The sequence below is a fragment of the Arachis ipaensis genome, chromosome B05 (genome assembly GCF_000816755.2).
Source record: "Arachis ipaensis cultivar K30076 chromosome B05, Araip1.1, whole genome shotgun sequence".
NCBI classification, from domain to species: Eukaryota; Viridiplantae; Streptophyta; class Magnoliopsida; order Fabales; family Fabaceae; genus Arachis; species Arachis ipaensis.
In genome coordinates, this window is record NC_029789.2 from 21,936,869 (window position 1) to 21,959,760 (window position 22,892).

At 34.9% G+C, this 22,892-nt stretch overlaps 1 protein-coding gene across 1 annotated transcript; it reads right to left on the reverse strand.

Moving 5' to 3' along the window:
• LOC107643316 (glutamate--glyoxylate aminotransferase 2) lies at window positions 1,874-7,893 on the reverse strand. The gene is made up of 14 exons (XM_016346931.2): window positions 7,590-7,893; window positions 6,620-6,766; window positions 5,712-5,777; window positions 5,490-5,607; window positions 4,952-5,033; window positions 4,738-4,825; window positions 4,491-4,649; window positions 3,883-4,056; window positions 3,661-3,792; window positions 3,435-3,500; window positions 3,270-3,334; window positions 3,104-3,195; window positions 2,860-3,016; window positions 1,874-2,259 (listed from the first exon to the last, which is right to left on the reverse strand). Exons 2-14 carry the CDS (start codon window positions 6,734-6,736, stop codon window positions 2,130-2,132), a joined length of 1,446 nt encoding a protein of 481 aa, XP_016202417.1. The 5' UTR covers window positions 6,737-6,766; window positions 7,590-7,893; the 3' UTR covers window positions 1,874-2,129.

Consider the following 22,892-nt stretch of genomic DNA (forward strand, 5'->3'; position numbering starts at 1 on the left):
TATATATATAATATCTCCTAATCTCTCTAAACTACAAAGACGAGGGAATAACACTCTAGGTCATCAAAACTCGGATCAAGCTGAATGTTGTCAAAATGCATGATATCATCCATCACCTCTCTGCATGATCATACAGTATTACTGAGCCGCTAGTGCTCCATTTGAAGGGAAAAAAATGAGTAAAAACTTGGAAATTATTAATAAGATCGGGATTATTTGTTGATGATACGTCATCTTAAGCAATTTTTAAGATTTTTTTCTTATTTCTTTTCTTAAATTTTAATAAAATTCCTTATGTTTTTATGTTTAATAAAATTTTAATAAATTTTTAATAATTAATAAAATATTTAGAGTGAATCATCAAAATAAATTAATAAAATATTAATATATTAAAATATTATTATTTAAAAATATTATTATTAAATAAATTATTATTATTACTATAAAATATTATTTTTTTTTGTATATTCATAATCAGTTCATCAAACTAAATTTAACTGCGTCATTCAAATTTTACCAATCCTAATATATAGAGGTTAAGAAATCCGTTGTTAAAAATCTGGTTGTTATACTACTCTCCTCCTTCAAGCTCAGGCCTGATATCTTACAATGCTAAAGAACAATTTTGAAACGATTTAAACAATCGAATAAGGGTTTTAAATTTTAATGTAGACTCACGATTTTTTTTGTTTGAAGCAAATATTTGGTGAAAAGATTTAAGTCTCGGATTTCAAATGATAAACAGTATAACTCTTCTTTAGACGACTTTTTCATAAATAAACAATAGTCATATACTACAATATGAGAATTGAATGAAAATCATCGAAATAAGTTCGTATTCCCGTTCAACTTAAATTGGAATGAGTTTCAAGGTAAATTAATTTGGTTTGACATGCATTCATAGCAAATCAAAGTAGATGATTGTTATTATATTTAAAAGTGTTTGTCTAATTTACTAAAAAAAGTTAAAAATTAATATTTGATTTTAAAATATAAAAATAAATAATTATTAAATATTTAAAATTTGTCATAAAAAATAAGCTAGAAAAAAATTAAACACCAAATTATAGGCATCATAGAATTTACCATAAACCAAAGTGTATATGAATAAAATGGAGCAAAAAGAATCGAAAAAAGCTTAAAGTAACTTTTAAAATGTCCCATATTATATTCCATATCTTATCTTAATAATAGCTTTAAATCTTGATTCCCATGGCTTTACAACCTAGTAAAGAAAGGCCTATGTCTATGCCAATTAATCCATTTCTGGAATAACAATGTGAAGAAATATCCTGAGAGTTTGAAGTAATAATACTATCCAATTTCAAAAGAATACAAAAGTTAATAAATTATATCCCGTTGCACATATTTTGCAACTGTCATTGTTGTACCAATTATTCCATTATGTATAAGTCATGGAACAGTACCAGATTTTGTGCCAACAAGGCCTTTAGATAGTTTGAGAATGCAACTACCATTCAAGAAGTGCTTTAATTTCTTATATGTGAAAAATTTTGGTATTTGAAATATAGGAGAGGCAATTATTAGAGAATATCTTTAATCTTAACACTTTCCAAGAATATCTTTAATCATAACTAAGTAACCAACCAAGAAAAAGAACTTTACAGTTTTACTTTTTTGTTTTCTTTATCAAATAATTTTACTGAAGACTTGAAGTCAAAGGAAAAGGTATGTGTAGTTGTCATTCTCATTTGTCACATTTATTGTCCAGGAATATTTCATTTTATGCCGCAATTAATTATATTAACAACATGATAGAGGAGGGGGCCAAAAAAGAAAAGAGAAGAAAAAGCAATTTCATAGAATTTTCTATTCCAAAAGAACCTTCCTCTACCAACACACACCATATTTATATGACACAAGAAATTAATATAGAAGTATATGAAATTCAAGATGATTGTATTGTCACAACATAGTAAAGATACAAGGAAGATTAAATATACATGAAATAAAGATTAGCAGTTCAGAATGATATAGAAGAAGGTATAAGGTTCACAAGTAGAAGCCTCATTAAGAGGAGTTCATGCTTTTTAAGAGAGACTGAACTGCTTTAAAAATGTGCAATGAGAGTATAATGCAACCTTTTTCTTTTCCACCCCAGGATTTGTTTACATCCGTGAGTAACCTCTATGATCTTCATATTGCTCCATGAAATCATCATTGAACTTCTTGAAACTATCCATAATAGCAGGCATGTCTTCCTCAGCAGGTAAAATGGTTGTCCTCAAATGGAAGACCCTATATGCAAAAAATGTTTGGCACAAATAAAGCATTAGAAAATAAAAATAGGAAACCATTGGTAACAGGTATTTTCTGTGTCCATATTTATCAGTTCATTCAATCAAATGCATGTATTTCTAAACTTTTAAAATAGTTCGTAGCTAGTTCTACTGACGTAGCAATACATAATTGATACATAATTGAATGTTTGCGTAAAATACTTTAAAATTGAATGCGTTTGATTAAACCCCAATATTACCACATAATAAACCTAGAAAGAGTTGCTCCATTAATTTTCATTCATGATCATGGAAAAATGATTGTGTATGCCTTTCCTAGTGAACTCATAAACGGATCCTCTGATATGAAAATTTTACATGATAGGATCATTTATTAAAGTTCGCGATCGATTAGATTCCATGGGTCCTATACTAGGCCTCACCTTCCTCATCAATGGTAAAAGTCATGTGAGATATTTACATGAATGGATCAATTCCCATCAATTTTTTCAATGCATAACAGCAATACAGAGTAGGCATGTAGGATCACTTCCTAAAAATTGGAATTAATTCTAAATAAGGGATGAATACGAGAAAAAATAATGGATATGTTATGTACCCTTCTTTCTGTCCAAATCCTGAACCAGGAACAGTGGATATGCCAGTGGCTTCCAAAAGCTTTAGACAGTAGAACACATCTGGAACCTTTCCAGCCTGTTTAGCAGCCTCTATAGCTCTTGGCGGCAACCGAATTTGAGGGAATGAATACATTGCACCTGACCAAAACTCCTCGCATTACTAATAAGCTAAGACAACCATAGGTTGAAGAAGAAACATGCAACAAGGAACACTATCATTTATACCTTCTGTGAAATTACAAACAACATTTCTGCAGCTGTTGAATCCATCAGTCATGATCCTTGCTCTTCTCCTCAACGATTCGAGTATTCCTTTGCTGCATATCATAGATATTTGTCAATTCACTACATAGAAATTTAATATTTAGCGGATTATTCTTGCCAATATTACCTTTCCCTAACAAATTGGTCATAAGAAATATCTCCTGGTTTAGGTGGATTGACCATAAGCCCCATCTGCAGTGAGAGGGAAAGGAGATGGATATTCAATAGTCAACTATTACAGAAAGAAATATGGAGTCCAAATTAAAATATCACAAAAATATTCAGCACTCACAAATATTTGTGCTGGAACATTAGGACTGAGTGATATCGATGCAACTTTATAGATCTGATCAACTGTCTGCAACAAAGAGTGATAATCATAGTAAATCATCAGTGATGTAGCAATATCATATTTTAACAATGATATCTTGATATACATATCCCAAATTTGGTAGAATCCAAGCTTGAAACTCAAATACTTCAAGGAAATGTAGTAATGTTTAATATAATAGACAAACCTCGGGAGGAATGTTGGTCATTTCGAAATATCCTCCACGCTGTCCACATTCACCCCAATATCCTTTAGACACAGTGTGAAAAGAAATAAGCTGGACTTCCTTGCTTAAAGGAGGGCCTATGTCCATCAGAACCTTATTATGTAAAGAAATATTAAGGTTAGATCAAGTTAACGATTGATGCAAAAACATTAGATCAGAGGAACAGCAAACAGCAAAGTATACCTTTTTGGCACTAACGAAGGGTCGTTCATCCTGATATATATTCTGCTGGTAAACCTCATCTCCAAGCAAGACTAAATTTTCTTCAAAACAAAATTGCAAAACCTCTCTTAGATTAGCTTCACTAAGGCATTGTCCAGTAGGATTTCCAGGATTTATGATCACCATTGCTTTAACCTGATCAAATTTCAAAGTATCATAATTTTGTTGCTTCCGTCAAAGAACAATGGATATGAGATTTTGACAAATGATAAAGAACTTATCAGAAAGACGCTGAGTTTTAATCAATATAGCAGCTACTAATTCATCATAGATTATTCCATCTCTGGCACAAAAAGAATCTTCCTATTATAACTACATCCAGGAAGATTCTTTTTCATTCATCCGTTGGATGAGGCAACCAGCCAAGTTAGTGGTGGTTGTCACCATAACAAGGGACAGGAACAAGAAAAGTATCGACAAAATACAGTTTCAGTTCAAGAAGGTTCATTCTCTTTAGATTGTTTACTATCCTCTTCATTCAAGCCTATGAGCTTCTGGATTCATTATGAGTTTAATCTAGATTCTAGAAACAGCGGAAAATACCACATTAGAAACGCCAGGACACTTACAGTTATTCCTTTATAGCGAGCCTGGTTAACCGACTGACGAAGTTCATTGATATCTAGACCCCAGTTTGCAGTCTCTTCTAGGTAGTATGGAACAAGAGAACCACCAAGGAGAGCAATTGTTGCGGAGTAGAGCGGGTATTGTGGGACTGGAACCAAAATCTGGCAATAGGAAGTGTTAGGCAATACTAAAAAAATGGCAATGGATATAGATATCTGAAGTAATAAAATGATAAAAAGACTGTATTACCCCATCCCCTTGACCTCCAATTATAGTTTGTAAGATCTGCATCACACCCTTGCTAGCACCATCAGTGAGATAAATAAGCTCTGGATCACTGTGAATGGAGCAACAACAATTAACATCTTCATTAATCGACTTCGAAATTTAGCTTTAAAGCCTTACCATGACGAAAGGCAGGATAACAAATGGCTGAGTAAAAGTATGGAGGATAAATAAATACCTGGGGTAACCATCACGCCTTTGTATGAACTCTGCCACTTCCTTCCGTACTCCTGGAATGCCGCGGGAGTCGCTGTAAGCACCTAAAATATACCATTACGGCAGTCAATTACTGGAGATTCTAATAAATAGAAAAATCTTTACTCCTCTGTTATAATGAGATGAATAGGTGAACACCAAATTATAATAGTAAGATGTGTAAATTAGAATGTCAAAACAGCAATAAATATCTGCAAGATAAGGAGTGCCTGCTAGTTCTGAAAACTTTCTAAGACTATTGGAAGCAATTAGTACAGTTTGAGCTTTATTTATAAAGGAAATCCCATTGGCAAAAGGTTCCTTAAAAAAGCAATTAAAGAGATTTCAGCTGGTTGGTGGCATTGTTTCAGCAATGTAGTCTTTAGTTCCAGGCACTAGCTTACAGTTTAAGCTTTCTATAGCAAATGCTTAAATAATCAATGGTATCATAACATAAGATGCAAAGCATTACATCAAAAACGAAACAAATTGTTCATTTAAGTTGGTTTACATATCAATACCTAAACCACCGCCAGTCATTGACAGATAATGTTTGGCTTTTGCAATTGCATCAGCAGGGAATAACAGACCAACATTAGGATCATCAAGTAGGAATGGTGCCTGGCACAAAGCAACCACCTGCAATAGAAAAATTTCAGATGTTTAGCATAATCAACAGTTAAAAATAGCTTACCCTTCGCATTGGATCAGTTAAAAGTAGAATTATGATAGTTATGCTGAACCTGGCGGGGGAAGCTCAGTGGTTTCTGTCCCAAAGCATGTGGGTTGCCAACATTGGTGAATATAATCTGTCATCGATTGAAAATAAGTCAGTATAAATATTACATGAATCCAAATATCTTTTGAGCAACCAACTTTGCTACAAAGAAAGTAATCAGTAATCATAACTAAGGTATTGATAATTGTGAAAACCATATACTCTCACGGTTCAGAATTGATTTGCACATATATAAACTGATTTAATTTCAAAAAGTTCTACAAACATGAACGATTGCCAACTTGGCGCAGGTAAGACATGTCATATAGCTTCAAGAAGGACAACATGTATGAAACAACTGCATATTATCAAACTTGCTCACACTTATGTATACATCTAAAACATATCAGGATACCTGAACAAGATGCTAAAGCAGAATTTATTGTCTTACTTAATAGAATGTATTCATCCTGTAGGAAACAATATATTCCTTTATACTGTCAAATCGAAAACAAGTTTGATGAAATGAATTCGATGATCATGGACAATTTCTCCTTCTCCAACCATTGAGGGCCCGTTTGGGAAGCTTCAAAAGTTACTTTTTTGAGCTTTTGACTTATGAAAAGTGGTAGTCTTAATGTCTGGTGCAGTTTTCAAAACCAAATTGTAGCTTTCTAAGAAACTATTTAAGTGCTTATAGAAAAGTTAAAAAAAATAACTTCTCTCATAATAAAATTTTTTTTATCACATTTCTTTTAAAATAAGCACTTTTAGAACTAAAAAAACCAAACACACAATAACTTATTTATAAGCTACTTTCAATATAAGCATTTATTGTTTAAGCTATTTTTTAAAAGGAGCTTAATTAAGCTTAATCCAAGGCAAACAAATAACAGTCTCCATACATAGGCTGGACAAGAAATCCTATTTTACCTTTTTGCCCTCCTTCTGAAGCTCAGAAGCTCGAAGGTATAATTCACCTCTGACAGCATATTGACTCTTCTTCACGTTTTCATTTATAGACTCATAGTCTAAGGGCTTTGGTGGCATGGTGAAGCAGAAAACTTCTTACAGATATATCTGCATAATAATAACAATAACAATTAAAAAAAAATTATCAACAAATTAAACCATTTATCTACCAGGGTAGCTCATATAACGAAAAAGAAAAAGACTGAGAAACTCCATGATTCTTGGAATTAAGCAGCACAAAAAATACAGTATTATGATACATATGAAATTATTTTAATTTTCGTATTTCGAACAAATTAAAGTGATGCCGGTAGTGGCCACTGCACTCTAAATTGATTCTAGAATAACAGACCTCAAGCTAACCAGTGAAGAAAATGTTGAAAAGCAAACAATAGAGCCCCAATATTATTACTTACTAGACCTCGGTTTCTTGGCCATAACTTCATCAAAGAAAAATGCTTAATAGTTAGATGAAACAAGTTAATAGAATCATTCACAGATATATCATTATCATGGTTCTAATTTATGATATAATAACTCATTTATTCATCCAATATGCCACATGGAACACACATCGTCAAATGCAGCGTCAACAAATTTGCCCAAAAGAGAGAAAAAAAAAAAAAGGATCCCACGTCCAATTTGTGAAAATGACATTGGAAATTCTGAACATATAAAATATAAAATTGAATGATTACAAAGGAACTACAGAGGCCAGTGGACAACGGTAAGATACATAACAATAATAACATACTATCAATCATTCAAAGAAAACCCAGTTAAACACAAGAATAAGAAGAATTAGGATAATGGAATCAAGTATCATTTCAAGTGACACAAACCCAGTTAATCCAAAAGGAAAAAGATTCAATTTTTAACTTGTAATTGCAAGTGGGTAGTGTAGAAAGATCGGAATCGATAGAAGTAATACCTGTAAAAAGTGGTATGAACTATGAAGCTTCACTTTGGGGAACCGAAGAGAGTTTGTGGACTGAGAAGAAGAAGAATAAACGAGTCTAAGCGTAGATACCACCCACGCTTTAGTGTGAAAGTGCTAAGTGTCAAATACAAAACTCGTTCTCAATGTTATACGTGTCTGACAAATCAATATTGTAAGGTGTTATTTTTTTTATTAATATTATTTTGTCTGATGCGGAAAAAAAGAAGTATGTGGCAGTGGCAGTTAGTTAAACGCTTTGGCAGAAGCAGAGCCACTGAAAAAAAGAGGAAAATGTAGGAAACGGATTAATATTGAAAAGTCGAAGGGATAATAGCTTTGCATGAATTGTGGTGTTGGTGAAGATAACAGTGGCTATGGAATTTTGTTGGTGAATGGTGAGGTCTCTGCTTGTGCTTCAAAAATACACATGTGTCTTTGTCATTGTCATTTCTGTCGCACTCTAATCTCACTTGCTAGCAAGAGTGGTTCATCTTTGTTTGTCTTGGATTTTCCTTCCGTTTTGATTCAGCATATGTTGATCTCTCTCAAAAGGACTGAACACTTTCATGAAATAGAGCAAAAACAATTTGGAGATGTAGCTTGGTTGCGTAATGAAAATGCAGAAAAATATAGAAAATCAATTAAGGTATCAGCCAATTTTGGTGTGAACAATAATAAAAAATTCAGTAACATAAAAACATCTCACATTCTTATCGAAACCTAATTTTATTCTCACTTTTTACTGTTAGTCGTAAATTTGAAAGCTGCCTCCAAACGGTGATCATTCTCTGTCGTAGCAAGAAGCCGTGTCTGGTAACATTTTACTAAAATGTTAGGCTTCTGGCTGCGTTGCTTTGATAGTTAGAATATTACGACGATTTTTTTATACTTAATAATAAAATGAGAGTTTTTAATTCTAAGTGGTGTTGTTGTTTTTTTTAAAAAAAAATCGAAAATATTTTTTTTTACAAATATACATATATATATACAAAATTTTTTATACAAATAATTTACAAATATGCATCATACACAATCCCCATACACATCATTACAACTCCTATCTCTCTTACAAAAATATAATAATAAAGACGAGGAAAAACTATAACTAATATGTATACAATAATATAGAACGCAGTCAGATGCGGAAAAAAATTCCTTAAACTCTTCGTCCTTCCTGAAAAGAAAAATCTGTAGGGGGTGAGAACATCGTCCTTTACAGGGTTCTCAATAAGAGATTTTTAAGAATTGTCATAAGAGGATACGTATAAATAAAAGATTTGATTTTAACTACAGTGATTATCGCTTGTCTTCTGAACCTATTCAAAACATTAATAATTTATTATTCAAAGTTCACTTCTTTAGTTATAAGAATTTCAAAGCTCAATTAATATCTCATAACCTAATCAGTTACGGTCTCCGACCAAACATATAATCAAATCTCATTACAGCCTCCGGTCCAAATCAAACCAACTCGGCCTCCGGCTCAAATCAAGTCAAAACACGACCTCCGATCCAACTCAAATCAGATCACCATCAAAAATCAATCTCAAAACAAAATTAATACTGGCATCAAACGGTATAAGACAATTACAATCAGGGAACAATTACAACCAGTGCCACATCAGGAACAACCCTCAGCGTCACCATTGCTAGCATGAGGGATCTTTCAATTGTTCAAACCTAGAAAAAATAATATAAAGAATACACAAACAGAGAGGATAGTTAAGGCAATTAGTTCAATGAGCATAGAGGTACAATTATTCAATTAGACAAACCAAATACAAGATGCACAACCAAATAATGCACACAAATGCAAATGATACATGTTTGTCCTATGACCAATTAGTTTATCTATCGGTTATACAGCTAGACCTGACATGTCCAGTAGCTAACCCGGACATTATCTCTCAATATGAAGGGAATCATCAATCTTGCAGGAGGGAATCCTCAACCTCCCAATCAGAGAGAGATTGTAATGCAACTGTTGATCGGAAAAATATTTTCGATAAGGGTGAATTATTCGAATTGATAAAGTTGTCAAAAGCATAAGCGGTGACATGTGTGCAAGTGTTGGGTGAAGGTTCTTAGCACAGATTTGATTTCGAGGCTTCCTGATAAATCGAGCGAGTCAAATCGAATGGGATACTTGAAGTGGTTATTCGAAAAAGATTGATTCGAATAGTTGTAGTAGTGGAGAAGTTAAGAAGTTTTCCATCACGTAAGGAAATTGTGGGGAATGCGAACAATCAAAAGGCGGGAACAGTTATCAAGGAGAAAGCATTCAAAATTTCAAATTCATATTTAATTGTAATTAATTATCATTAATTGTCAGTTACTAAAGGTAGATTATAAATACTAAGATGTCTTAGAAAATTGGGGTTGGAATTTCACTTCAAAAAACACTCAAGCACACTCACATCCCCAGCGAATTTCTGAGTCTGCATTCGAGTTTAATTTCTGTAGAGTTTCTTCCACATTTTAAATTTCTCATTTACATTTTCTGTAAACTTTATTTTTTCAAGTAAATTTATCATTCAAGCAATCTTTAATTTCTTTGTTCAATTTACATTTCATCATTTCTATTTTTCAAGTCAAAGCCCTTTGATTCAGTCGAAGGCACCTTTGTTGCTTTATTTAGGTTTCAATGCAACCTTTCCAATTCCAGTAAATTTTTCTTTTTGAAAATTTGTTTTGTCATCTTTGATCTTAAATTACATGATTTACTTTATCTTTATTTCCAAATCCCATCTAATTGAAAACACTTTGATGCACTTGTAGAAAACTGGTACCTGCAAAGAGGAGTAGGTTTTGCTCCCAGATCATTAGATATCGAACCACCATCGATTTGCTAAAAATCGACAAAACAAATTGGCACGCCCGGTGGGACAATTTTAAATCGAAGTGTGTCAAACTAATATTTTTTCCAGTGTTTTTCAGTGTATGCGATTGCGAAATAGAAAGATTATTCACATGGCTGATGAATTATCAAATGTGAATGGTGGTTCATCCACTAGTGATTGTATACTAGTGTCCATGCAACAAGCCGACATGTCATCACGTTCGGAGGGTGCGATTGGAACTGAAAGTATAGCAGTTACGATTGTTCAGACTAGAAATGGTGGACGTAATATTTGTCCACGTGGCCCTGTAACCCCCATATCAACCTCCATTAACCGCTGGTTGTCCTCCTTATGGTCTTCCCCCTGGTTATACCCCACCGGCGGGTGGTTTTATTCTACCTATCCGCTTTGGGAATGCAAATTGAGTAAACAATTCTCAAAATCCACAGCAAAATTTTGAGTATTCTTGAGATTATAATGTGGACTCTACTTCGAATGCTGCGAATTCAATGGCAATATATCGTCAACAAGTAGAGGAAAGTCATCATGACTTAGTTAACTTATTGACTCAACAAATGACTACAATTCTGAATCCTATGATGGCTGATCATGAATCAAAATTCGAATGCCTCGCTCGACAAGTTGAACGAATTGCTCGAATTGTTGATTATGATGAGGGTGAAAGGCATTATGCTAGGGGAAATAATAAGGGGTTTGAAAATGTTTTTCAAAATGAAAATGTTGTTATTAATAGAGAGATTCTTCATGTAGTTCCCCTGAATAAAAATGCTGATGATTTTTTTAGCCAGATTACGTAATAATCATGGCGGTGAACGTTATCAAATCACCAGAATTGTGGAGGAAGTGTTGAATAGAGTCGGTCTGAATGTTGGTTTTATGAATCAACTACATTTTGTGTCCGCTTTTTCCCAAGTTGTTCAGATGGCTGAAGTGCCGAGAGGGGTGAAGAATCTAAAGATAGTCACAAAATTTGCTGATGAAGTTGGAGAATCAACTACTGAACATGTTGCTCGTTATTTGGTTGAGATTAGGAACTTAGCTAATGATGAAAATTTGAAAATGAAGTTTTTTCCTTCTTCATTGACGAAAAATGCATTTACTTAGTTTTCGAATCTCAGACCAAATTCGATCACAACATGGAATCAGTTAGAAACTGCTTTTCACGCTCAGTTTTATCGGGGAAAAATGAATGTAGCAGTTACTGATCTTGTGGCTTTGAAACGTGAAGATGGTGAAACTATTGATGATTATTTAATACGTTTCAAAAATGCTAGAAGTAGATGCTATGTGTCATTACCCGAAAGTGAGATAGTGAAAATAGCAACCATGGGATTAGGATTCTATATGTGTAGAAAATTGCTCAATGTGCATATTCCTAATGTGGCCCATTTGGCCGAAAAGGTTCGACAGACCGAACTCATGAAAAAAGAGAAAGAAAAGTATAGAAATGAGCAAAGGTCAAATAGTAAACCTTTTTTCTCGAAAAAAAAAGGTTGCTTATGTAACCATGGAGTCCTCAGAGGAGGAATTCGATTTTGAAACAGAAGTCGATTTGGCTGAACTTACGAAAGGTCCTCCATATATTTGTTCTTTACTGAAGAAACTTCCAAGTAGTGAAAATTCGAATGATTCAAAACTAAAAAGTGGAAAGAAGTATAGTTTTGATATTTCAAAATTTGATCAAATTTTCGTTGTGTTGCTTAAAGATAAACAATTAATTATGCCTGAGGGTAGAACTTTACTTTCCGTGAAAGATTTAAAAGAAAAGCCTTATTGTAAATTTCATCAAGCAACAAGTCATTTGACTAACAGTTGTGTCCATTTCAGGGACTTGATTCAAGAAGCGATAATGGAAGGACGGTTGAAATTTCATGATGGCAAGAAAGAAATGAAGGTTGATGTGGATCCCTTCGAGGTTGATGCTAGTTATATCGAACCTTGTTTCGGAGTGAACATGGTTGGCATGTCTTATGACTTTTATGTGACTCTTGATGATTTTGAGTCACAGGTGAGATTTGTATACCCCAGAACGGGAGATGACTTGTTGGATTTCTTGGTTCAGCAAAAGATCAAAGACCGGGACGTATCTCTGTGTCCTCAATGCAATGCTGTCTTTGATGCTGAAGCAGCAGCAATCTTTGAAAAGAAAAGGATGAAGAAAGAATTGGCTCATAGAGAAGAGCAAGCTCGCCAGAGGCAGCTGATTCGGCAAATAGAGGGTTTCGGCTCAAAGACCCCTCAGCAAAATGTAACTACACCTTTAAACCGGTCCCAAGCCATAGGTGTTCAATGAATTAGGAATTGTCAAGAATTCCAAAGACGTGATCATCTGTATCGACGTAATCCACAATGGAGGAATCGAGCACCTTCTCGAAACCAATATTCCTACTATCGAGGTCGTGATAGGGATTTTCCAAGAGGAAGAGGTGGAAGAAGAAGTTTCAATCAAAATAAGAGACCTCATATAGAAACAGGTAAAGAGGTATGCAAGGGGGCAACATCTTCTGTGCATTCTCGAATTATCTTTCCTTCTGATGGAGAGACTTATCCCAAGGAAATTTCATTGCCTGCAAAAATGGAAAAAGGCAAAGCAGTAGCCCAGTCTTCAGGAGTCGATAAGGGTAAAGATGTCGATGTTGATGAAGAGTATTTTGATGAAGGAGATGATGACATGATAGGGACGATTTCGATCATTCCAACTGAATATTTGGGGGAGTATGAAGGTGACCCTAATGAAGATTATGATTCAGAGGACGAAGAAGCCTTTTCCTTTATTCAAATCGAAGATAAGCCTGGTTATTTCTTGCAGCCTACTGAGAAACAGATGTCTCATCTCTGCTCACTTCATATAACAACTACTTTGAGTGGGATAAGGGTAAATAAAGTCTTGATTGATGGTGGTGCTGCGATCAGTCTGTTGCCTGAGAGGATGTTAAGAAAAGTGGGTAAACATCCTGATGATTTAGTCCCTACAAATATTGTTGTGACAGACTTCAGTGGGACTTCGACCCCGGCCAGAGGGTTGGTTACTCTGACTGTGAAGGTTGGCTCGTCTGAGCGAAATACTGTTTTTGTGGTGGTTCCATCAAGAGCAAGCTATAATGCTTTGCTGGGGCGTGATTGGATCCATGGAGTGGGTGCAGTTCCTTTTGCTGTGCATTAGAGTGTTCTTCTGTGGACAAAAGATGGTAAACCTGAAATCATTAAGGCAGATTCGAACCTTTATGTCGAACAACTGCACATTGATTTCAGGATGTACAATTCTAAACTAAAGCCTTTGAATGTTGATCGGACACTAAATTCTTATAATTGTGAAGGTTGCTATCTATCTTCTGAAGGCCTCTTGGTGAAGTTACGTTATCCAGAATTAGGCTTTGAGCTGACTGGTTGGGACTGTCTTTCTTGAAGGTCTTGGAGAAACTGCTCTATGGACCAAGTTGAGGAAGTTTCTGACTACCTGGTAACATTACATAATTATTTGAATAATTTTCAGTTATTAGAGAATAAAGTTGATTCTTCTGATGAAGTTGAATCACATAGGGGTAGTAATGTTATTAGTTGTAATGTGTTCGATTCAGCATCTTCAGTCAAATTTAGTTATGATTTTTCCTATTTCTTGTAATGAAAATAATGATGCAAGCCGGACTGTCGATTTAATAGCAGAGGCTCATTGTGTAAAAAATATAAGTAATGCTGATTTAATCATTGATCAAGTTTCTTCTATTTCTGATGATTCTATTGATTTAACTTTTGATTGCATTTATGATCTAGAACCATTGGGTTTTGAGAAGTATTCAGTAAAAGATGATGATTATTATAAAGGGTTTGAGTCTCAAGATCCCTTGGAGGAAATTAATCTAGGGACTCTTAATGATGTTCGAATTACATATATTTGTAAGGATCTTGTTGATCCTTTTCAAACTGAACTCTTTAATCTTTTACACGAGTTTAAAGATTATTTTGCTTGGGATTATCATGAGATTCCTGGTCTTAATCGTTCACTAGTGGAACATCGATTAGCATTGAAACCCAATGCTCGACCTGTGAAACAAACTCCAAGACGTTTTGCTCCTGAAATTAATGTAAAAATTAAAGAAGAGATAGAACGCTTGATTAAAGCAAAATTTATTCGAACTGCATGTTATGTTGAGTGGGTGTCGAGTATTGTCCCTGTCATGAAGAAGAATGGGAAATTGAGAGTATGCATCGATTTTCGAGATTTGAATAATGCTACTCCAAAAGATGAATATTTTATGCCTATCGCAGATATGTTAATCGATTCTGCAGCAGGAAATGAAATACTTAGTTTCATGGACGATTATTCTGGATATAACCAAATTTTCATTGCTGAAGATGATGTGGCTAAAACTGCTTTTCGTTGTCCGGGCGCATTAGGTACATATAAATGGGTAGTTATGCCTTTTGGTTTGAAAAATGCTGGAGCAACATATCAGCGGGCAATGAATGCTATTTTCATGAATTTATTGGAAAATTTATGGAAGTGTATATCGATGATGTTATGGTTAAATCGATTTCGGTGGATCAGCACATTAATCATTTAAAGAGAGCATTTCTTACTATGAGGAAGAAAGGATTAAAGATGAATCCTTTGAAATGTGCCTTTGGTGTATCGGCTAGAAATTTTTTGGGTTTTGTTGTTCATAAAAAAGGGATTGCCATCGATAAAAATAAAGCAGATGCGATATTGGCGTTATCTGCACCCAAATCGAAGAAAGAGGTACAATCCTTTTTGGGTAAGGTAAATTATCTTCGGAGATTCATTTCGAATCTTTCAGATCGAACTAGAGTGTTTGCACCTCTAGTAAAACTAAGGAATGATTCACAATTCGATGGACGATGGAACATCAGTTGGCGTTTGATTCTATTAAAATTTACTTATCTAAAGCCCCAATTATGGCGAATGTTCGACCATTGGAGCCCTTAAAATTATATATAGCAGCATCTGAAAATACTATAGGGTGTATGTTAGCCCAGGATGATGAAAACGGGCATGAGCGGACAGTTTATTACCTTAGTCGAGTTTTAACTAACATCAAAACGAGGTATTCCCCGATCAAAAAATTGTGTTTGTCTTTATATCATGCTTGTATAAAATTAAAGTGTTATATGGTGGCTAAATCGGTGAAAGTTATAGCACAAACTGATTTAATTAAATATATGTTGAGTTTCCTTATGTTAAGGGGACGTTTAGGGAAATGGATGCTGGCATTGACAGAATTTGATTTACAATATGTCACATCCAAAGCTGTGAAAGGACAGGTCATTGCAGATTTTCTTGTGGATAATTCGAAAGATCTGAATGACCAGGGGGCAAATGTAATCAAATTAAAAATCGATTATTGGAAGTTGTATTTTGATGGGACAAAACATAAAGATGGCGTAGGAGTTGGAATTTTAATTGTTTCACCAGAAGGAATTCCGTCAAAATTTTTATTCAAAATAAAATATCCTTGTTCGAATAATGAGGCAGAGTACGAAGCTTTGATTTTGGGCCTCGAGATCTTAATTAATAAGGGAGTTTCGGAAGTTCAGATATTAGGGGATTCTCAGTTGGTTTTAAAACAGTTATCCAAAGAATTTAAATGTAATGGTGAGAAGTTACAGAAGTATTTGACATTTGCTTGGGAGTTGTTAACTTCTTTTCAAAGAGTTTCTCTGATTCATATTCCAAGGATTCAAAATGAAATGGCTAATAAATTAGCCCAAATTGCTTCGAAGTATAAAATTAGCCCAGGAACCCTTGAGACATTGGCAGGTATTTGTCAGATTTTAGTACCTGCAGGTGAAAGAGAAGTTTTGTGCGTTGATAAATGGGAGGATATTGATTGGAAGAAGCCTATTGCTCAGTACTTAAAAGATCCCAGTATCCCAGTTGATAGAAAGATGAAATTGTGAGTAATGAATTTTGTTTTAATGGCTAATGAATTGTATAAGAAAGGTATCGATGGGAGTCTATCGAGATGTTTGGGTCAAAATGATCAAAATATTACTTCGGGTAAAGTTCACAATGGGATATGTGGTGCTCATCAGGCTGGAAAGAAAATGAGATGGGTGTTATATCGCAATCATGTATATTAGCCATCCATGATTAAAGATTGCATTGATTATACAAAAGCATGCCTAGAATGCTAGAAGCATGGCTCAATTCAACAAATCCCAGCATCCGAATTACATTCGATAATAAAGCCATGGCCATTTAGAGGTTGGGCTTTGGATTTAATTGGGTTAATTCATCCTCCTTTATCAAAACAACACAAGTTTATCTTAGTACCAATTGATTATTTTACAAAATGGGTTGAAGCGATTCCGTTGATAGAAGTAAGTTAAGGTGAGATAATAGACTTTATTGAGGAACATATTATACATCGATTTGGAATTTCTCAAACATTAAGTACTGATTAAGGAACGATGTTTACTGGTCAGCGGATTAAAAATTTTGTAGCTTCGAGAAATATTAATATGGTTACCTCAACTCCTTATTATGCACAGGCTAATGGGCAAGTAGAAGCAGCAAATAAGATTTTGATAAGTTTGATCAAAAAATATATTGAAGACAAGCCTCGAACATGGCATGAAACTTTAAGCTAAGTATTGTGGGCTTATCGAAACTCACCAAGGGGTTCGACTGGTACTTCACCATATAAGTTGGTATATGGTCATGATGCAGTGCTACCACTAGAGATAAATCTAAATACTTTAAGAATATCAAAGCAGAGTGATTTACCAGTCGATGATTACTGGAATGCAATGTTCAATGAATTGAGCGAGTTAGATTCGGAGCGACTTTTGGCACTCGATAACATGATTCGACAGAAAGCAGGTATCGCTCGAAGTTATAATTGTCGAATCAAGGAAAAGTCTTTTAATACAGGTGAATTGGTTTTGAAAGTTATTTTGCCAATGGAAAAGAAATCAAAATTTCTTGGTAAATGGTCCCATATTTGGGAGGGTCCTTTCCAAGTGATAGCTAGGAACATATTCGGGAAATACTTATCAGATTAAAGATATCGAGTCAGAAAGAGTAATTAACTCAATTAATGAAAAATAATTAAAGCAATACTATTGTTGGCAGAATTAAAAGTTCAACATGCATAAGTCTAGAAAATAGAAAAGATAGTCATACAGAGAGAAATGAAAAACTTCAAGGCGCTATAATTTTGCTAAATCAGAGCGAAGCTTTACTCTCCTGTTGGCCAGAGTTAAAAGCACTTCAGTTTGTTTGAATTTGTCAAACTGGATCTTTTTGAGTTGTTCTTCATATTCTTCTTATTTGGTCTGGATCGAAATAAGCTCCTAGATGAGATGTTGTTGTTCTTGTTGAGCGGAAGCTAGAGGCTTGGCTATGATAGCTCGTCTTTGACGAATTCTGGTAAGTTTTTCATTAATTTGAGCCAGTTCTGCTTCAAGTTTTGTTTCCTCTTTGTCATAAAAAGCTTGAACGAAAATAGCATGGGCAATCCTCAAATCGAATTCCTCACGAGAGACTTGAATTGGTCGAGAGGCTGTAATACAACTCTCTATGTTAGATTGGACCTTTGCTTCTTCTGTCTTTGTTTCTTGGATTTGGAATTGAGAAGCTACGCTTTCATTGAGTAGTTTCTTGAATTCTTGAATTGAATTAGAATGAAGTAAAGAGGCTGGGAGTTCAATAGAAAAATTCAAAAGCTCAGACAAAAGTTGGTTAAGAATTGTATCATTAACCCATGTGGCAGGTGGATGATCCAAAAGCTTTATAAGTGATCGGAGCTGTTCTTGGGTGTCAGCACTTAATTCGAATGAAGGTCTTGATGTGGCAGGCTTTGGAAGTGTTGGCACTGGTACATGCACTTCATCCTCTTGAAGAACTTGGTCTAAGACAGAGATCAGACTGGCCAATGTAGCACTTGTGGGAGTAGTGGAGGCATTCAGTGTTTCAGACACTTGTCTAGGGGAAGTTTGAAAACTAGCCTGTTGAAGAGGACTAGACGGTTTGGGAGGAGTCTCTAAGACCCTAGATCGGGAAGAATCTTAATTGGTGGTGTCAACAATTCTAGAAGCAGAATCAGAATCTGGAGCTACTTGGTTTTCTGCAGAAAGTGCAGTTTGATTGTTTGGTGAAATCGACTCAAGTATATGGGTGTCTTCTGGAGAATGCTGCAAGGGATTTGCCGTCGAATCAACCACTTGTGTTGTATGAGGAGGAGGTGAAAAAACATCTGGAATTGGCTGAATAGGCCCTGTGAATTGAATTGAGTCATGTGATGTGGAGTGCTCTGGGTCATGTTGTTGTTGCAGAATTGGTTGATCAGGAGCCACAGAGGATGAAATTGAATGAGCAATAGTGGTAGGCTGGTATGAAAGATACACAATTATAAATTCGAAATTTATGTTAATTTGAATGAAATATGTATAGAGATGATTGTATTACCGGACGAAGTCTGGATTTTCGTACTAGTTGAGGACCAGGATCAGAATCAGCCATGTCTTCCGATTAGGGAGAAGTGACAAAAATTTTCTGAATATTTTGTTCGTTCCCATCAGAACTTTCACTTGATGGTTGTAACCGTAACTAATAAAGAAATGAAAATAAAAAATCAATAGGTATCAGTTCGAAATATATAATTATGTGTGGGATAGTAAATGGATGATGGTTACCTTTCTGGAAGTTCAGGTAGGAGTTCTTCGACTTTTGTGTTGTGGTTGCCGAGAAGAGGTTGTTGTGTCGGCCTTTTTTTTTGGGGATTTTTTGGGAGAACCCTCAGCAGCAGGGTTTGTTCGAATGACAAATTGCTGGATTGCCTCTAAGGTATGATTGTACCTAGAATAGTAGGCAGCCCACCATTCGAAACAAGATTTCGTAATGTATGAGCTACGATCATAAACAAGGAAATTAAAATGTAAGAAAGAAAGCTTCTTGTTTGCCCTCTCTAGGGATTCAATTGGTCCGAGGAAGCAATGGGTATCCGTGCCTATTGTGAAGGGGATTAAGATCCTAGTATCATTAGCTTGTAGTCGAGGGTCATCAATGACTTCGTCATTGACTTGATTCAGTATGCGAAGAGCTGGTGGGGTCGGCGGTGCTATTGCAGGACCCTTTCCTTTGTCTTGAATAGTAACATGGGAAGAAGAAGCTGCCATTGTAAAATGAGGGAAAGAAAATGCAAAGTTGGGGATTTGATAGAATAAGAGGGGTGCAGAGAGTGACGAGTTCAGGAAGAGTTTGAACAAAGGGGAGATTGGTGAATTTAAAGTATTACTGTAGCCGTTACTATAGAAAGAATGCGAAAAGGGATAACTTCGCGTGGAAGTTAAAGTGAAAGGAAAAAGAAGCGTGAGTCTCGGGGAACGTGTCGAGTGGGTCAGTATTGACGGGAGGTTAAATGATAGTTATTACTGATTTTAAAATTGAAGTTTGAATTTGGATTAAGCGTTTTACCTTTCGATAAAGTCATCGAAGACAAACACAATAATCCAAGGGGGCAATTTGTTGATCGGAAAAATATTTTCGATAAGAGTGAATTGTTCGAATTGATAAAGTTGTCGAAAGCATAAGCGGTGACATGTGTGCAAGTGTTGGGTGAAGGTTCTTAGCACGGATTTGATTTCGAGGCTTCCTGATAAATCGAGCGAGTCAAATCGAATGGGATACTTGAAGTGGTTATTCGAAAAAGATTGATTCAAATAGTTGTAGTAGTGGAGAAGTTAAGAAGTTTTCCATCACGTGAGGAAATTGTGGGGAATGCGGACAATCAAAAGGCGGGAACAGTTACCAAGGAGAAGCATTCGAAATTTCAAATTCATAGTTCATTGTAATTAATTATCATTAATTGTCAGTTACTAAAGGTAGATTATAAATACTAAGATGTCTTAGAAAATTGGGGTTGGAATTTCACTTCAGAAAACACTCAAGCACACTCACATCCCAGCGAATTTCTGAGTCTGCATTTGAGTTCAATTTCTATAGGGTTCCTTCCACATTTTAAATTTCTCATTTACATTTTCTGTAAACTTTATTTTTTCAAGTAAATTTATCATTCAAGAAATCTTTAATTTCTTTGTTCAATTTACATTTCATCATTTCTATTTTTCAAGTCAAAGCCCTTTGATTCAGTCGAAGGCACCTTTATTGCTTTATTTAGGTTTCAATGCAACCTTTCCAATTCCAGTTAATTTTTCTTTTCGAAAATTTGTTTTGTCATCTTTTATCTTAAATTACATGATTTAATTTATCTTTATTTCCAAATCCCATCCAATCGAAAACACTTTGATGCACTTCTAGAAAACTGGTACCTGCAAAGAGGAGTAGGTTTCGCTCCCAGATCATTAGATATCGAACCACCATCGATTTGCTAAAAATTGACAAAATAGTAACAACAGGGAATTCTCAACCTAACTCGTTTACACCACAGTCAAAAATTGAATCAAAAGAAATTCTCAACCTTCTCTATCAATTCTCCGATGTAGCAAGAGAGGAAATTCTCAACTCCGCTTGCCCACCATAACAAGAGAGGAAATTCTCAACCTCAACTTGTCTATCCGTGAACAGGATCAAACCACCATCCTCACAATGTCAATCCAAATCTCATTTCGTCAAATATAATCTTAATCATAACCAAAAATCAAAATAATAATATAGAATTGAATGGAAGAGAATCCTCCACATTCTATCCAACTCTCCGGTGCGACAAGAAAGGGAATCCTCAACCTCAATCTTGTCCACCACAACAAATGAGGGAATCCTCAACCTCAACTTGTCTATCGCAGAAAGAGAGAGAATCCTCAATCTTAACTTACCTAATTACTTCAATAGCAATATACATTCAGTTCACAGCATGCCAAGAATCACTTTTCCTCAAATCATTTTCCTTTAAAACCAAAACCAATTTTTATAACGTTTTCTAAAATCTTCAAAACAATGTCACTCTAAACCCGTTCTCATTCATAAAACTCATATTTACTCAATCAAAATCTCCCAGACCAACCTCAAAACCATTTTCATTTTAAATCTCTTTCAAAAGACTTAAGAAATTTATTTATTTTAAATTCAATAAATACTTTTCAAAACGTAACCATTTCATTAAAAGTAATCAAATGAAACTCATTCTTAAGTTTGCTAACTTCCTAAAGACTCAAAAATCATCCCTCTTCACCAATCAAATTCAAATATTGTAGATTTACCAAAACTCCTCAAAAAGTAATTCTTTAATCAAACCCAAAACATAAGTCTCTTTATATTAAATTGAAATCAAAACAAAATTTTTTTCTTAAATAAATCAAATTCAAAACATAATTCTTTTCTTAATAAATAAAACTCAAAACATCATTCTTTTCTCAATAATTCAAACTCAACACATAATTCATTCTTTTCTTAATAAATCAAAATCAAATAAAACAATTCTTCAATCCAAATTAACCAAAATAAAACTTTCAAAATTATCATAAAAATTTCGACAGCACCTCCCCTAAAACTCGGACTTTGTCACCATTCTCAGGTCCCAACCAAATCATTTCTCAAACTCTTTTCAAATTATTTCCAAAATCAGACTAATTTCAATATCTCAAATCATTTTCAATTCTCAAAACCTATTTCTGATAAATCAAATAAAACCAATTCCAATATCTCAAATCATTCTATCATAATCCAGAAACCAATTTCAAGAAACTAGTCCAACAACGACCAACTCAACAAACTAAATCAATAAATCAAAATAACCAGCCTCCTCAATAATTCAATAAATCAATCAGGTAAATATTCACATCTATCCAAAACAGTTCAGTTCAATCCATAAGACTCGCGTAAAATGAGTTTAAGAAAATGACCGTACCTCGACTGCAACTTAACTACGCGACAAACTCTTTTTCTCTCGGTCCGTAACCGCGACAGCCACAACCACCGCTCCAAACCACTTTTGCAGCAACCACAGCAACTTTAATTGCAATATGTAATAACCAAAGCTCAACCCTATAGCAAATAACACCGCAAAACCTTAGCATAAGATAATAGAACAGTGACCAAAGGAGTTTTCGAAACGGAAACGCTTACTGCAACTAAGAAGAAACGACTAAGCCAAGCAGTAGAAACTCTGGCGGTGATTCCGGTGACAACAACACCATACCCAGTGACCAGAAACTCTGGCAGCAGCGGCAACAGGGGGATGGCGACGTCAATAGGGCTTCTCAACGGCCAGAGGCACAGTGACCGCCTCTAACGGAGGTTCGACAGTGACCCAACCAACATCAACGACGACGCGAGGCTTCTCTCTCCTCGTGCTCTATTTTCCTCGCATCGGGCTCCGCTTCCCGGTGACCCAACGGCGGCAAAGCCAAGGATGGACCTACTCATAACATTGTGGGGGCATTTGCCCCATTGAATCTTAAAAATAAAAAATATATATATAAGGAGTTTATTGTAATCATGTATATGTCTCTGTAT

Coding starts and splice junctions, on each gene's coding strand:
- LOC107643316 (XM_016346931.2), bottom strand. CDS start 6,736: ATGCCACCAAAGCCCTTAGACTATGAGTCTATAAATGAAAACGTGAAG. Junction 5,778..6,619: donor TTCAGAAGGAGGGCAAAAAG/GTAAAATAGGAT, acceptor AATCGATGACAG/ATTATATTCACCAATGTTGG. Junction 3,335..3,434: donor ATGTTCCAGCACAAATATTT/GTGAGTGCTGAA, acceptor CTCTCACTGCAG/ATGGGGCTTATGGTCAATCC.